At 39.5% G+C, this 16,276-nt stretch overlaps 1 protein-coding gene across 3 annotated transcripts in view; it reads right to left on the reverse strand.

Moving 5' to 3' along the window:
• Positions 1 to 16,276, reverse strand: part of limk1a (LIM domain kinase 1a) — a 52,484-nt gene that overhangs the window by 18,349 nt on the left and 17,859 nt on the right. For all 3 annotated transcript variants that reach the window (XM_015002732.2, XM_088011918.1, XM_015002734.2), the window contains one exon: positions 6,984 to 7,122. In XM_015002732.2, the coding sequence (XP_014858218.1) occupies positions 6,984 to 7,122 (139 nt within the window). The remainder of the gene's footprint in view (positions 1 to 6,983; positions 7,123 to 16,276) is intronic.

Consider the following 16,276-nt stretch of genomic DNA (forward strand, 5'->3'; position numbering starts at 1 on the left):
CTTTTATTCTGTTATGCTAAGTCAAAAAAGCATATATTCATTGCAAGCCATTGGCTTTGTTAAATTCAATCACAAAAGCACTGATATTTTGGTTACAAAAATATAATACAATGCTAACAGATGAAAAGTTAATAAGTATGTTTAGGTTTTCAGCAGAGTTAAATACTTTGAAAGTAAATCAAACATTCACAGTTACTACTGCTGTAAGGTACATCTAATTAATTACGGTTTTCTCTTTCCTTACTTGTACAGACCACAGAAATGAAACAAGTCCTGCGTGCCAGCGGGTTCTGACCCGGTCCTCGGTGTCAAAGCGTGCGGTTATTAATAGAAGGTCAAATGAACTCTGTGTGCTTCCTGCTGGTTGTCAGAATAAAGTGTTGGAGACAAAGTCCAGGTGATGGTCCAGGCTGCTGGGCTGGACCATTATTAAATCAGTGTGGGGGTTCTGGACGCTGCATCAGACTGACGCATCCAGACACCAGCGGGAGAAGGCCGGACAGCCAGTGAAGTTAACCTGACTGTTTCAGGCATACAAAGATTGAACTTTGTTGTGCATTTATATTTTTTATACGTGGAAACATTTAGGATAAAGTTGGGATCAAATTCTCAACCTATAGCCTCAACCTCTACTGCCAGGAAGGACCTGCTTTGACTAAATGATCTTATCTAAAACAAACATGAGCCATAAAACAACTGAGATGCTAATCGCATTTTTGATTTCTTTCTGTTTTACTTTGTGCGCCGGTATCGGGAAGACCCGACAAGTTACACAAACCTGTTTGTTCTGTTTTCACTCATTAATTTCATGCTTAACATTTGAATGCCGTGATTAACTTGCTTCTTTTTCAATTAGGGTTTTCTATTGACTACAACAGGAGTTAGGTTGGAAAACTTAAATTAGATTTAATTTAAGTACTGCACGGTGAGTTATAGATAAAATATTTTCCAAACTCCATTTTTTCTAAACTCCAAGTCTAGACTTTGAGGTTCATGTCTCTCGTCTTAGCTAAAACCTGGTAATCTCCATACTTTGTACTCTGTTAATAACAGTCTATTGTGCAGGATTTAAAGGCTTTTCTTCTCCTTACTTTAAGTGTTTATAAGTTAAAGGTGTTCCAAGATTTACTCCAAGTGATTAACTAAAGATGCAGCATTGTTATGAAGTGCAACAACATTTCTGGAAAAGAAAATCAAAACAGAAAAAGCTTTTTATTTTAACCAAAAGTGCCCGAGATGTCAGTTGATGACAACATAAATGATCAATGGTCACCAAATTTCCCAGTACAATGAATCCAACACACCCTTAAGATGACAACACACACACCTCTGTGAGTGTTGCAAGAAATGTGTGTACTATACAATACGTTTCCATGACAACCAAACAGCCGGAAGAGGCAACAACATTAATAATAATTTACCCAAATGATCCACACTTACTGGTTTCCTTTTATCACATGGGATGAAGATTTTTGTGATTTAAATCCGATGCAGACTCAGGTCTCATAGATCACTTGTTTTGCAGAGTTAGACTTTACAAAGCATTGTTGTTTGTTTTTCCTTTATTTCATTCTGATACAGCCTCGGTATGCTTGTGTTACTGGTCGATCTGTTTGTCTGGCATGACACAATGATGTAAGACTTAAAAACTGCTGCAAAACAGGTATTACTGAGTGCAGTCACTTGTTTGTTCCACTTCTCTTTTAAATCTACTGAATTTTCTTTACCAAGAAGAAAAAAAGCCCATCTAATCCATGACTTCAAATTCAATGCATGGTAGTCTGTGTCGAAAAAGCAAAAGAGTGAGTTTAGACAAGTTTGTTGTTTCTGAGGTCAGAAGTGAAACCAGAACAGCCCACAGCTACACCTCAGGGGGGATTTCAGCCTACAGCGGCTGTCGCTTTCGTCACGGTTTCCACACCAACGGGAGGAAATGAGAAGTCAATGCGGGTCTCTGACTGAAGCACCGGATGGAAAAACTGATCAAATTATGGCGTCTGATCCATACAGTTGACGTGTGATTGATGGAAAAGGTCCAGCAGGTTGAACACCTCCGACTGTATGCGATGTGGACCTCTGGCCTCCCAGAGGTGGAAACATGTTGGAACAATTCATCCCTCATGTTGCACAATTGAAAAAGTTCCTGCAATCGCACAAGAAGCAGCATTTCCCCCGAACAACAACTCTTGCAAAAAGATGAGAAATTATTTCTCAACAACACATGGCTCTGTGATCAGTTGGGGGCAAAGACAACCAGGAGGTATTTACAGAAACAGTAGGAAGATTTCTAGTTAAAAACGGCTTCAGTGGGAGTTGGTGAGCTGCAAATGTAGATCTGGGACTTTCCATTTAATGTTGACTCAGCAAAACATCTGGCTATTATTTCTGTACCAACAATGACAAACAGTGGTTTGGGATTCAACCCAAAACTGCTACAAAGTTAACATTTATACCCCACCCGTTAATATGTCAGCCCATTTTATTTTATTGCAAAATGTTCAGAAAATAACTCTGTATGTAAAAGAGGTGCATTCCCTGATGTTAGCGCTCTCCATGGTTTTGGGAGTTTCATAAGAAAACACAAAGTTCCCTCAAAGGATTTTCAACTACTTGTGATTTCGCAGAAAGGTCTTGAATTCCTCCTCCTCCTGTTTCAGAACATTTTGTTGCACCAGAAAACAATAATAAAAGTGAAACAAAGGAAAAAACCCCAAACTGCCATAACTCCAAAGAACGATAGTAACTGAAAGTGAAGCATCATGATGGAAAGTACAGAAAACTGCTAATTTAGGTCACCTTGGGTCATGTGCAAACACCTGATTAAGGTCATATTAGCTGTAACTATCTAAATAATAACAGTGAAGGTATAAATTTAGCTGAGGCACGAAGCAAGAACTTTTTTTCTCTCTTATGTATTCAGTGCAGTTTTTACTAGACACTAAGTGTACATAAATTTTGTTTTGCTTCACGTTCATTATGAGATACAGTTAAATATATATAAAACTGTATATATAAAAAGTTTCATACTTACCGTATTTTTCAGACTATAAGCCGCTACTTTTTTCCTACGCTTTGAACCATGCGGTTTATAAACACGGTGCAGCTTTTCTGTGTATTTTTCTTCAACCACCAGGGGGCTCTTGAGCAGGAAGTGAATTGTTGAAAATCAAAATCGGAAATCAAAGAAGAAAGCGCTAATTTTCATTTAGAACAACCACGTGCTAGCAGCAGGCACGACGGAGAAATTTATTCAAACTCATATGATGCAGCTTTTAAGTTGAATGTTATCGATCTGGCAGAACAGGAGGGAAATAAAGCCGCTCCACGTAAACACGGCATGAACGAAACTATGGTTCGGTTTTTTTTAGACGGAGGGCTCTTAATAAATCCAGCAGATTTATTAGCAGTAGCTAGCTAGTAGCTAGCAGTAGTTTAGCTACAGAAAACCGAACAGTTTTCTGTTAGGTTTTCTGCTAACCTAATAGAAAACTGCTTTTTTATTTACACTGTACAGACATGATTTAAAAAAAAAATAGAAATGCTTCTTCCAAAAAACATTGATATATTATTAAAATAGTTGAATTAATAGTGCCTGACTCTGAACTAAATGTTTAGATATCTTGGATTATTGCAGATTGATTAGTTCTGAGTGACTGATTAGACACAGACAACAGGAAAGAGGGAAAAGCAGAGGAACTTGAATTACATCGGCTAACTCTGAGCTCAGCACATCAATCAGTCTAAGGTTGTAAATAACTGAAAGCCTCTTCTCTGGCTGAATTACTCCCAATTTACCCAGAGCTGACACTGCAGAGAACAAGAGGCTCATTCTGAGCAAACAGACAGTCGACACAAAGCAATGCGATTGTCCAACACAAAAATATTCTAAGATATTCAAAACAACCGCTCTAAGCAAATGGTTGATTCACAGAGAGGAAACAATGGAGAGAAACTAAACCTATAATTGCAAGTAGTAGAACAAATATGTTTAAAATGGTTCATTTATTTTCTATAGGCTTTTAACAAATTGGGGTTTTCTTTTTACTTTGATACCAATGACAAAAACCTTCATTGGAATGGAAAATAATTTTAAATCTTTTGCCATTATTATTAATTATTATTATTATTATTATTATTATTTTGCCCATAATAAACAGTTTATTTAACCAACATGTTGTATGAGTTTTTACTCCACATATTAACCATTGCTGCTTCTACGTTTGAGGAAACAATCAGATGTTGAATCATACATAAATAAGTCATTCATTTCTTTCTTTAGTTGCAGTTCTGTTGGAAAAATTGGTCCTGATGGTTTCGAGATCTTTACCTCATCTTCCTCTTTTTCTTTTCTTCCTCAGACTTTTGTTAGTTATTGGAAATCAGAAACTTTCCTTAAACTCTTGAGACACCAAAATCCTCTTCATAACCGTAAACGTCAATGAGTTTAATTAATATTTTGAACGGCTCGTTTTTGGTAATAATGTGTAATTACTGCGATATTGTTTATCTTTAGACTTGTTTGTTTGCTTGTTTTTGCTCCATTAAATCATTGGTAAATCAATCTCAGAGTGAATAAAAATTTTAATTACGGAAGGCGCTGATTACCAACTGAGCGACTGATATTGATGATTGGTATGTATGATTGAAGGAACATAGTTAACATACTTAGTGGACTGTTACCTAAAACGGCTTAAAATGTGTGTTTACAGTGAGGTTAGTGCATGCAAAGAGGCGAGCATTTCAGTGGAAACACCGATGCATGATGGATAGGATTTCTGCTCGTTCATGACTAACAGTTTTCTGAAGCTGTGCTAATCCTCACCAGAAACCCCACTGCCACAAGCAAACAACTCTGACATAACAGGTAAAATTAATGCAAATCCTCACTTAAGTTTCTCTGACAGACGTAGTAAAAAATACCTATGATGAAACCACTTGAAATGAGAACAAAGCTCCTTGTTGCCCATTTCCAACAAACTGACCACGGTGTGTGGATTTCGTCTCTGCAGACTCTGACTCATCGCTGCGTCATGAAATGGTTTTTACTCACTGTGACAACTGCGTTTCATCAGTGAATATTAAAAATAGGACTGTTTCTCTCCTGAGCCCAACGAGTCCGGCCGTGCGGCCCCGACCTTGGCGAAAGCGTCAGCAAGGTAATGCAGCCGATACGGCCGCCTCAGCAGCGCAGATTGAGTGGCTGATGTCAAATCTGTTAAAGTGCAGCTGCGGTCAATCAGTGACTCTGCAGAGTGAGAGGGGCAATAAACCGGAGAAGAGGGAAGCAGCAATCTCTCTGCCTAATTCATTCACTTTACAGAGACTCACTGAGATTGCACTGCAGAGCGTAATCTGTCTGAAGGTAATGCAAATGTTAATCTACACACTAAGATTTAGAGAAAAGCAGAGGTCATTCACTTCAAACGAACACCAGTCGGTGAACAAATGATTAAATCTTGCTTCTGCAGACCAATCTATCAGCTCAACTAAACGTTTTGTAGAACATAAGCTCAGACATAATTTTTCCCGGTGTCACATTTTCTCAGCAATGAATCCATAAAATGTAAAATGAGCCACAAATGTTAAGACGTTTTACTGCCCCCAATCAGCTGGTGGCCAAACTGCTCATCATTTACGTTTCATACTAAATAGATTGGGTCAGGACACATTTTAATAACACAGCCTCTGCATACCATTTCCTCAATCAGCTGACATTATTTTCCACACTGTCTTCTTGACGCTACAATATCCTCATCACTACACATGCTCTAGAATCTCAGTTCCTGAAGTCAAAAATAGTCCAGCTGTGGGATTTAAAGTATGTTAGAGTACATGCAGCTGGGCAAATATATTAGTGATAAACAGCAAATATATTAGTGATAAGCAGCAAATATATTAGTGATAAGCAGTGTGCGAATGCATGACACTGGAAATGTTATGTTTTGCCTAAATCTATATCAATAAATTTTCCAGTAACAGTTTTCTCATGTCTAACCTCTAGCTGTTAGCTGTAGCATATATTTGACGATGCATAAAAAAGATTATGCTTTGCAAACTGTGTACAGCCATTTGGTTCTTCATAATCTTATTTGCAGTGCAAACACCTGAAGATAAGAATCTTTCATTGCATCCACAGGTCCGATATGTGTCCCAACAAGCTGCTTTTGCAATGGACTGTTGCATGTTTGTGTTGTGATATTTCCACTCTGATAATATTCAACACGTTCAGTGCTGTACAAACATTTGTACTGGTATCGAAATGTCTTTCCAGATTTAACTTTGCCTGTCTATGTAGGTCTGTTTGAATTATCCAATCATTTCCAGAGTAATTCCAAGTAAACCGCCCCCAGATTTTTCAATTAAGTTTCTGATTAAAAAAGCTAAAAATACCCTCATGACTGTTTTAAAAATCAGCTCATTTTTACAACTTTGTGTTGCAAGACAATCTTTGCTGTAAAAATAAATTACCCTGCTCTTAAGCACACAAACACCTGCATTTTATCTGTGTTTCTGCTGCTTGCAAACAAAATCCCCACCATGCTCTCTGCCAAGCATGGAAAACACTTTAAATAAATGCATTAGTTTCCTTAAGCTTTAAAAATGTGTGATTAAGTCAGCGAACAGACGCGAGTCTCCTCTGATGTTGGCATCTTGTCTTCTGAATAATGCAGCACCACTTCTCAGCGGAAGGAGACGATTGTGTCTCTGCTGCTGTGACCACATGTGTTGTCCACCTGATCCGCCCTTCCTGCCCCAACAACAGCCGCTTCCGTCAGCGGCGGTCTGGAAAACAATCTCACAGAGCAGCAAACGCGACCAGGGTCGGTTACAGGTCTGGCGTGCTTCCACGCGTGTTGGCACACAATAACCGGGCCGACAAAAATGTGTGGACTCAGGTGTAACTCGAGTTTCATCGGCAAACAAAGAGCCAGCAGGGGACGGGGGGTTGGGAGGGGGGCGCTGAGCGACGAGGCCGCTCTTACCATGATGAGGCCGGTGGTGATCGGGTCGTTGCAGCCATGGCACAGCTCCCCGAACTTGGCCCAGTAATCCTTCTTGCAGTACAGCCGTCCATCTTTCTCGTAGTACCAGTGGGAAAGCGAGGCGCTGCACTCGCTACACCTGAGAAATGGAAACGGACACGTTTAGCAGAACTATGTAGCAGAGATGCACCAGTTAGGCTTTTAGTGGCCAGTAATGATTTCATGTTTTGTTTGAGATTTGATTAAATGGAAGAATTGCAGGATTATCCTTATTTACTGAACAAAGCGTGTGCCCTTAACTTTTGCCTGATTGTGTATCTTTTAGAAACAATTATGAGCTTTTTTAAATAAGGTGATCAGTTTTGAACTAAAGTCGATTGATTGGTGCGTCTCTGTTTCAACACCGCAAATAAACGTGGAACGTAAACAAACCACAGGAATATTGCAATTTAATCCATATCTTATTCATAGTAATTAATCAGTAACAGTCTTGCTAATCTTTCTCAATAATGTTTTCTTTTAATTTGACCAACATGTTCTTTGTGAAAGGAAGGAAGAATAATGAATCATTTAGAGAGACCCTAGCAAACTCTCGTCTTGAATCTCCTAAACAATTTATGGAGGAAGCTATAAATTAGGGTGATGGCAAGGAGGCCTTCCACCCTTATCGACTTTGAGCTCATTGCAAAAGATGAATTGTTAGATTGACAGTGGAAATATACAGAACATTTGCCATAAATGCTAAGAAAAATTCCCTAATTGTTTCCAGTAAATATTTAGAAAGAGTGGACAAAGGAGTAGATGATATTTTAAGAAGAAAATACATCTTTTGTACATTATTTTAATCTCCTTTGGCAGATAAGCGTCTCATTTCTGATTAGAAGACTTCTTGGTAGAATGAAAATTGCTTTAATCTGAATCTGTCAGAGGTATGGATAATTTTGGGCTCAACTGCAAATCATATCGAAGACGTGGCATCTCTGATGCATCCAGAAAGCCGTGGGGCCAAAATTAATTGAACTGTACATCTTTCAAAGCAAAGCACCAAGATTTTGTAACATGAAAACAACTTTTTCAGTAACTTTGGATTGATGAACCACCCTGAAGCATTTTACTAGCGAGTCGTCTCCAACCAGAGTGAATTTATTGAAGACTGCAGCTGTATGTCAAGACAGATATACGTTTAGAAACAAAATAATGTCCTGCAGAAACTCCTGTTAGGTCAAAATCCATGCCGTCATGGAAACCGACACTGTAGCATACCATTGGTTAATGAGTTAAAATGGAGAAGTAATCACAAATCACACGAATTAAAAAAAAATACTGATGTAACATACTTTATCATATTTTCTTTAAGTAAAAACATGCAGTTGATTTTAATACCAAGCATCAGATTTGGATTGGCGTCAGCAAACGCCATTTTAACCGACTCAAATCAGTAAAAGCGATAATAAAAATAAAAAAATGTCCTGACTGGTACTTTCTCAACATTGACACAGGAAAGAAAGTGGTGCATTAGTATTCTTCCTCCATCAGCGGTTCAGGCAGCAAACCCTGTAATAAGTCATTATCGTGTTGATTGAACATAACATTGTGCTGAACCCGGCAGGCTGCACTTTCACCCTCCTAACGATCTCCTCCAGAGCCACAAATTACAGTTTTCATGGCGACTGCGAGTTCCTCGGCAAACCCAACAGTTACATGTGATGACACACGAAAACACACCGCAGCGCCTGCTCATCGGGCAAAACAGAGTGACGTCAAAAGACAGGATGAACCTGCAGCTGAGCACGCTGCTTCGATCAACCGGTCACTCGACGCTATTGACCGACGGCGAGAAGGAGAGATCGGTTCAGAAAGAAATGGCAACCTGTTGACGGCTCCAGGAAGAATCGACACGCTTCAAGTAAACACCTGACAAACATCTACAAACGGTTCTCCTGGAATATGTCAATGCTGCTAAGAATAAAAATGTGCCATCTGAACCAAAATCAGGCCAAATGATCTACAACACTCTGAGACTGAGGACTGAATCTGACACCTGTGTAGATCCATATCTTTACCGTAATCCAAATAGAAGCTGGTCGGGGAGCCTGATAGATATCGGACTTAGCATGGCTGTTTACACTTAGAAAGGCTGATAAACACACAGCTGGAGAAAAAACACCCTCCCCTCCGAATTCGAGATCGTGCTGCAGATACCAGGACCCAGTTTGATGGAGGTTTGAAAATCTAAATAAATACAGATGAATGAAAGTTCACCTTTCCTGATTATCTCATATGAAGCAGGAGCTTCTGGTAAAGCGTGATTCAAAGGAAAAGAGGGACGAGCCAGGAAAAAATGTGTATATGCACATATGTCCAAACAAATATGATTTACAATGTGTGCTAATCCCTTCGACGTACACAGTCATGCCTTTGTGAGCACAGGAAAGGCTGATGAGTCTGAAAGCCTGTGAGTGCTTGTTTGGTAATCTGACTAAATCTCTGCGTCTAACATCCATGACTGAGTGAGCGTCTCCACTCCCGTTCCAGAGGTTTTTCCCTCCCGCCGTCTGGACTTGTCTTCACTCAGCGCTGCTTCAAGCAGTCCGAAAATCGGAGGGGACATGTCTTCAAACGCAGCACAAATCGCTTTGTCCAGCTGTTCGATGCCAAACCAAGGTTTCCACATTGGTTCAGTGCCGGGGCAGTCATTCATCCAGCGGCCCGTTGTGGTTTTGAGTTAAAAAATGTTTAAAATTGACAGATTTGAAAATACCACTTGATAATTATGAGTTACTGGAAGAGTGAAAGATTAACACCTGAACACCAACTATGAAGTCTTAAAAGACGCAAACATTTTAAAAAGACTTAAAAAATAAGCAATGCCAAGTCTGGTGGGGGCTCAAGTAAAGCCTGGTGGCCCGCCAGGCTTATAATACACCGAGGAAAACCCTGCAAACTGTTTACACTGACTATTATAATGAACATGCATGAGTGGCATTGCTTATGGCTTCAAGATGACGCCATGTTGTTTTACAGATGTGTCTGTCAAACAATCAGAAGACACGAGTTTCATGAAAAGCGTTTTTTTTCTTTTCTTTTTTTACTCCTGAGCTTCACTGTTAGGTTTTACACTCGACTTTTCTAGGAAACCAGTTTCATGCAGCCATCCTCTGCTGCTATAAATAATGCAGACGGTCCAGAATCCCTGTGAACAAAGCACAGATCCTGAAAAGCTTTCTGGAAAATACTGAGTTAAATTTCATCAATCATCCGAGTCAGAAACAAACAAACAAAAAAAAAACATCTGTTGTACATTTGCTGCAGTGGCAATAAAATAAAGGCCATACCCTGGAGAAGAAGTTTGAGTCCATTTGTAAATGTTTTATGGGACTATTTATTAGTCCAATTGACTGATCAAAATCAAAATTAGTTGTGCAAACCTCTGTAGTACAATCTTCCTCCTGTGATTTAAATTCAATACAGCTCTCTGCGGTTGTGTAGCGTCTTGCAAAAGTACTTATATTCCTCTTGTTTTTTCCATTTTGATGTTTTATTGGGATTTAACCGACAGATAGTACTAAATTGTGAAGCGTAAGGTAAATAAAGCTTCGTTTTAAAGACGTTTTTCTTCATAAAACGTGAAACGTGATAAAACGCTTCAAGTCCAAGTCAAGTCTGTAACCACTGATATAAACTTTAGTCATCAAATCAACAACATCTAGTTCGCATAAGGCTACAGCTAAAGTAGACAGATTTATTTTAACAACTCATAACCCACGAATCATACCGGCTAATAATCAAGTAAAACATGAAGTCTGTAGACTTTAATTCATGACAAAAATGTGAAAATCAGAAAACCTTTTAAAATTTGCTCCACAAATATAAACTACTTGGTGTTGACCTATAAAGCAGCAATAGCACACATTGACATTTTTGGTTGAAATGTTAAAAATCAGAAAAAGTTAAAGGTATAAGAATCATTTTTGAGGCCACTGTAGCTGCTTTTAATAATTTCTTTAGCCATTTTTATTTTATTTACTGACATAAAGCTCTGCTTTAGCGTATTACCCTAAAACCAGCAGCTCAAAATGACTCCACTCAAGGTCTTGGATACTCTGAGCTGCACAGAGGCACACAGTGACCTTGAATCTCTCACTCATACACACACACACGCGCACACACCCCCACACACACACACACGCGCGCACACACACGCACACACACACACACACACAGACACACACACACACACACACACACACACACACGCACACACACACACACACACACACAAGCTATTTATTTATTAGACAGATCCAGACAGCATCTCCCCAGTGTGGATGCAGAGCTGTGCTGCAGCTCAGCAGATTGTTGCTCCAGTATGCAGCGTGTCGGAGCAAACCGGGGGGCAGGGGAGCCTGGAAGTGGGTCAAACCCTCCAGAAGACGTCTGCAGCTACTCAGCTGTCTTCACCCTCCGCCGCTCGATAACTGCAAAGTGCTGCTGATGCAGAAGTCGTACCTGGGTGTGATGCTGGCGCTCACTAAGCCCCGGGGGGGATTTTAATGCTCTAAGGTTCCTCATGGAGATTTCTCTCAGATCAAAGCTAACCGGCAGCAGAGTTTCAGAGACATGACTGAATGCAGAGAGGCTGGATTCTTGCCTTCGGGATAAGAATCTTCTCTAAAAGGAGAAGCAGAAAACCTGCAAAGCAGAGCTACAACTTAAAGCTTTAACACCTTTTTAAAAATAGCGGTTAATCGTGTGTTTTTGGCGGCTTGGTGTATTTTTGGTTGAATGCGGTCGCCTGTGTGCTGGCACTGACACATGATAAGAGGATTAGCAGAGTGAAAAAGCTTCTTCATACTCCGATATGCTGAAACACATTTAAACAGCGACAGCTTGGTGTGTTTTTTTTTTTTACATTTTGCTAAGCTGCAACACCTCCGTGCAGCAAAAAAAAAGTTCTGTGGAGAGAAAGTAGAGATTTTCTGAAATGGAGCCTAAGTAAAAAACTAAAAAAATAAATTTAAAAAAATGGATAATGATATAAAAACTTCAAAGACAAAGAAATAAAACACACAGACTGCTCAGACATAAAAGCAAACTCAACAAGCTTTTCTGGATCCCAGAGGGAACGAAGCAGCCAATAGCAGAAGGAGCTGAGATTAGGAGAGGAGAGTTAGTAAATCTGAAACCGTCCCCCCTCCAGTTAAAATCCCTGATGGAATTAGCTCGATGTGTCGAAGGCGGTAATAAATTCCTCTTCCCGGCTGAGAGGAGGAGGCCATGTTGACAGAAGCCCCCTCGACGACCTCCAACTGGACCCACAACAATCTGGTTAATGTTTCGGCACTGTCAGGTTTATTTACACTCCGTCTGTAATCCGTCAGGTCTGGTTTCCAGACCTGAGATAACTCTGAGTGGGTGATGAGAGGAACAACATGGTGGGGAAGGAAAAACGGGGAAAAACAGAGCGTTTAATGCGGCGTGTGTGTGAGCCAAAAGCCCTGTTAGTCTAATAGCTGTCCACAATTCACCGCATCTATTTAATCTGTCCTGCATGGAAATTACACATCCAAGTATCCACAGTTTTCTTTTGTCGTTGTTGTTGAAGACTAAAGGGCAGTGTTGTGTTCAAGACCACCTAACCCGAGACCAAGACAAGACCAAGACCAGAGTGTATCGAGACCGAGACAAGACCAAGACTTTTGGGGTCCGAGACCAAGTCAAGACCAAGACCGAAGGGAGTCGAGACCGAGTCAAGACCAAGACCAGCGGCCCGCGCTACATGACACAATAAAATGTAAAATATGATCGAAATTGCTTCTCAAAATAATCTGAAAGATCCATATTACCATAAAACACCTAGATATTAAATACTTAATACATTTTACTAATATTAAATATTCCATTTATGTGCTAAAAAGTGTGATGGTCTCGTGCCATCCCTAAAAACATAACACCCTGGGCATTTGCCCATATTGCTCATATAAGAAGCCACCACTGTCTGCACCATTAAACATAGCAATTGAGGCAATGCCCTGACGCTCAACTATGAACACTGACCAAGGAGCAACAAGCAAGTAACCAAACAGAAGGCGCTCATCGTGACTGTTTTCACTCTCTATGCCAGTACATGAAACCAGATAGTCTGACACCATGGCAGACATTACAGCTGCCACTTTGAACAAAAACAATCAAAGAGCAATGTGCATGCTCTGCGTGCTCTTTCGTTCTTGTGTTTTAGTTATTTGTTAATTTAAATATTAACGTACATAATAAAATAAAATAATGATGCAGTGTACACAGAGCATTACAAGAACAAAGAACGGGTGTTCTGTCAGGTCAGCATACATTGTCAGATAGTCTTACGCTTAGCTCAGATATGCATATGCTGTCATTACCATATGATTTTATTTAATCAGCAACATAGAATCATGACGTAGATCATTATTAACAGTTAACAGTTGTATAGCATCCAGCTGCAGCCAGACCTGCTTTAAACACACTTTGAAACCATGACAATGCATGTATATCCATCTAGTTATCACATTATGTCATATTATAAACAATTTAATTACTTATTTTCGTCATAACTTGTTGCGTATACTGACAACTACACTGACGGTCGGACTTAATGCGCATGCGCTGGCATGGTACTAACTGCATGTATGCTATTCTGACAGCGTATGGCTATCTGATAGAACACCGGCTATATCTGTCAGACACGTCATTACCATAAGATTTCATTTAATCAACAACATAGAATCATGACGTAGATCGTCATACACTTTGTTATTTACTGTGTATGGCATCCTGACTTAGCGGTTAAGTGAGTTTTACACGGGCCTGTGTTGTAGTTGACTCCAGCTGCAGCCAGACCTGCTTTAAATACACTTTGAAACCATGACAACACATGTATATCTATATAGTTATCATTGAAAACAATTTAATGACTTAAGTTCATCATAACTTGCTGCGTATGGTGAACTGACAACTCCTCTGACGGTCGGATTTCTTAATGCTTAATGCATGTATGCTATCCTGACAGCGTATGGCTATCTGATAGAACAACGGCTCTCAGTGACACTCCAGTCCTATCTAATAAGTAAAGAGCCGTGGAGAAGAATCGACTGTTTCTGAATGTCACCTCACTATATTGCAGACTTTTGGACATAGCATTGTCCCATATATGCGACAAGTCAGTCAACACCTCTGCACAATAATTCAGCACAGTGAGTGATAACATTTTTCATCACAATGCTTATGTGTCTCTGTACAGCTAGCTTTGATAACATCACGTTAACGGAGCTTACCTTCTTTGAGCTACTTTTCTAAGTGACGAAAAAAGTTAGACGTTGTCCCCACCGTCTGTGAAAGCGAAGCGCTGCTGAGTTAGCTGTGGCCATCAGATGTCTTACTATTTATGCAGCGCTATTATATTACTGACAATTAGACAAACATTTTCTGCCGCTGAGAGGAAACCACTGCGCATGTCCTGGAGCGCCGCGCGCGAGTGAAAGGTGGGGAGGGGGGGGGGAGTAACAGAAACACGTAGTTGCTTGGATTTTAATCGGTGCGTTTTGCATCCACTGAAAACAAAGATGTTAACAAATAAAGTGGACAGAATGCTGTACGTTTAGTGATATTTTCACAGTTGCGGTCTTGACTGGTCTTGAAATAAAATGCCGAGTCCTCAGCGCCCGAGACCGAGACAAGACCGAGACCAAATGCGGTCGAGTCCGAGACGAGACCGAGACCATCAAAAAATGGTCTTAAGACCGGTCTTAAGACCAAGACCAACTTCGAGTACCACAACACTGCTAAAGGGCGAGTAAAATCTTAAAAATAATGACTGTATTGCATTATTTTACAATATTTGGAAACGCCATGAAAAAGCGATGTCGACTTCTTTTTAATAAGATTAAACTGTTAAGTTTCAGATTGAAGGATATACATATCTGCTTTGTAGTTGTAATATTTCCCCTGCAGATTCAGGCTTAAACCCGACTAATACATAATCTACAAATGCTTTCTTCTCAAAACAGAACCTTAACCAGATTTGTCAAAGTGTTAGTTGTTTTCCAGCTCGACTGGCTCTGACCCAACCAGCTCGTTGGAAACTCAAGAACCTTTACTTTTTCTCATTATTAAATAAAATCTAGCTAAATGTTTCCAGGCTTCAGTGTGAATGTTGTTACTCAGCAGGAAAATCTCAATGTTGGCGTTAGGGAAGCGTCGAGGTGCAAAATTTATTTCAAACCAAACTGAGACTTCAATTAAGGTGCCAGACAACGAGAGAGAGCGCTTTCAGTAGATAACAGGAAGGCAAAGTAGCTCGATTTTATGCTTGTAAGCTTCTCATTCCTTTCTTTCATGGAAATCAATGGATCTGGAAATGCTGAAAAACATTTTTATTTCCTCGGTAAGGTAAGGAATCATCTTCTCCAGGGAAACCTTAGAGACTGATGTTGAATGCTAAACAAACTAGCCATGCTAAATGCTTTCAAAATGCCAACTAATTATTTTTAATAGACGACGCTATTTACATAACTGCTCTCCAACACGATATAAATTACTAATTGTGTTACAAAGGATAGAAAATATTTGTAATGTTCTTTTTTATTTATCTTGTAGTTCTTAATGAGAAATTAAACTTGGCTAAAGATCAGTGGCGAAGGTCAAAACTTTGCAAAAATGTATTTAATAATTGGCCTTATTAAATCAATCTACTCCATGGTTTAAGGAGCTGGAAAAGAAAACCCACGGAGTATCTTTAACCTGACGATAAAAGGTTGGAAAAAAATTGTAGAAACAATTAAACGGCTCAGATCTTCACAGAGTAAAACCCAAACATAACAAGCATTTCTAGGCTGATAATATGACTTTATTTCAAAGTGAAAACCTTCATGGATCAGAAATGGATACAACCCTGTTATAACTGGAGCAGATACTGGTTTCAGTATATTTATTTTATTCAAATATATATTTAACAACATTTTGCAAATCAACTTTCATATTCAGCTCATGAAAAGTTTTATTTAAGAGTTAAAAACTGATTGAAAAAACTAAAACGATCATCTGGATGCATGAAAAGTAATGACTCTCCCTGACGTAATGCTTCATGCGATGACATAAAATGTTCAGTGTGTTAATTAAACAGTCATACTGTAAAAATGCATATACGAGTGAGAGCGTTTCTATTCGCGTGTCTTTTAACGAGGACGTTTTATCGATTTATCCTGTGAAAGTCTGACCAGGGTCAATACCACACATGATTACTTTGTTCCAGCTGACATAAA

The sequence above is a fragment of the Poecilia mexicana genome, unplaced genomic scaffold, assembly GCF_051168715.1.
Source record: "Poecilia mexicana isolate PSO_F unplaced genomic scaffold, ASM5116871v1 scaffold_13, whole genome shotgun sequence".
Classification (NCBI taxonomy): Eukaryota; Metazoa; Chordata; class Actinopteri; order Cyprinodontiformes; family Poeciliidae; genus Poecilia; species Poecilia mexicana.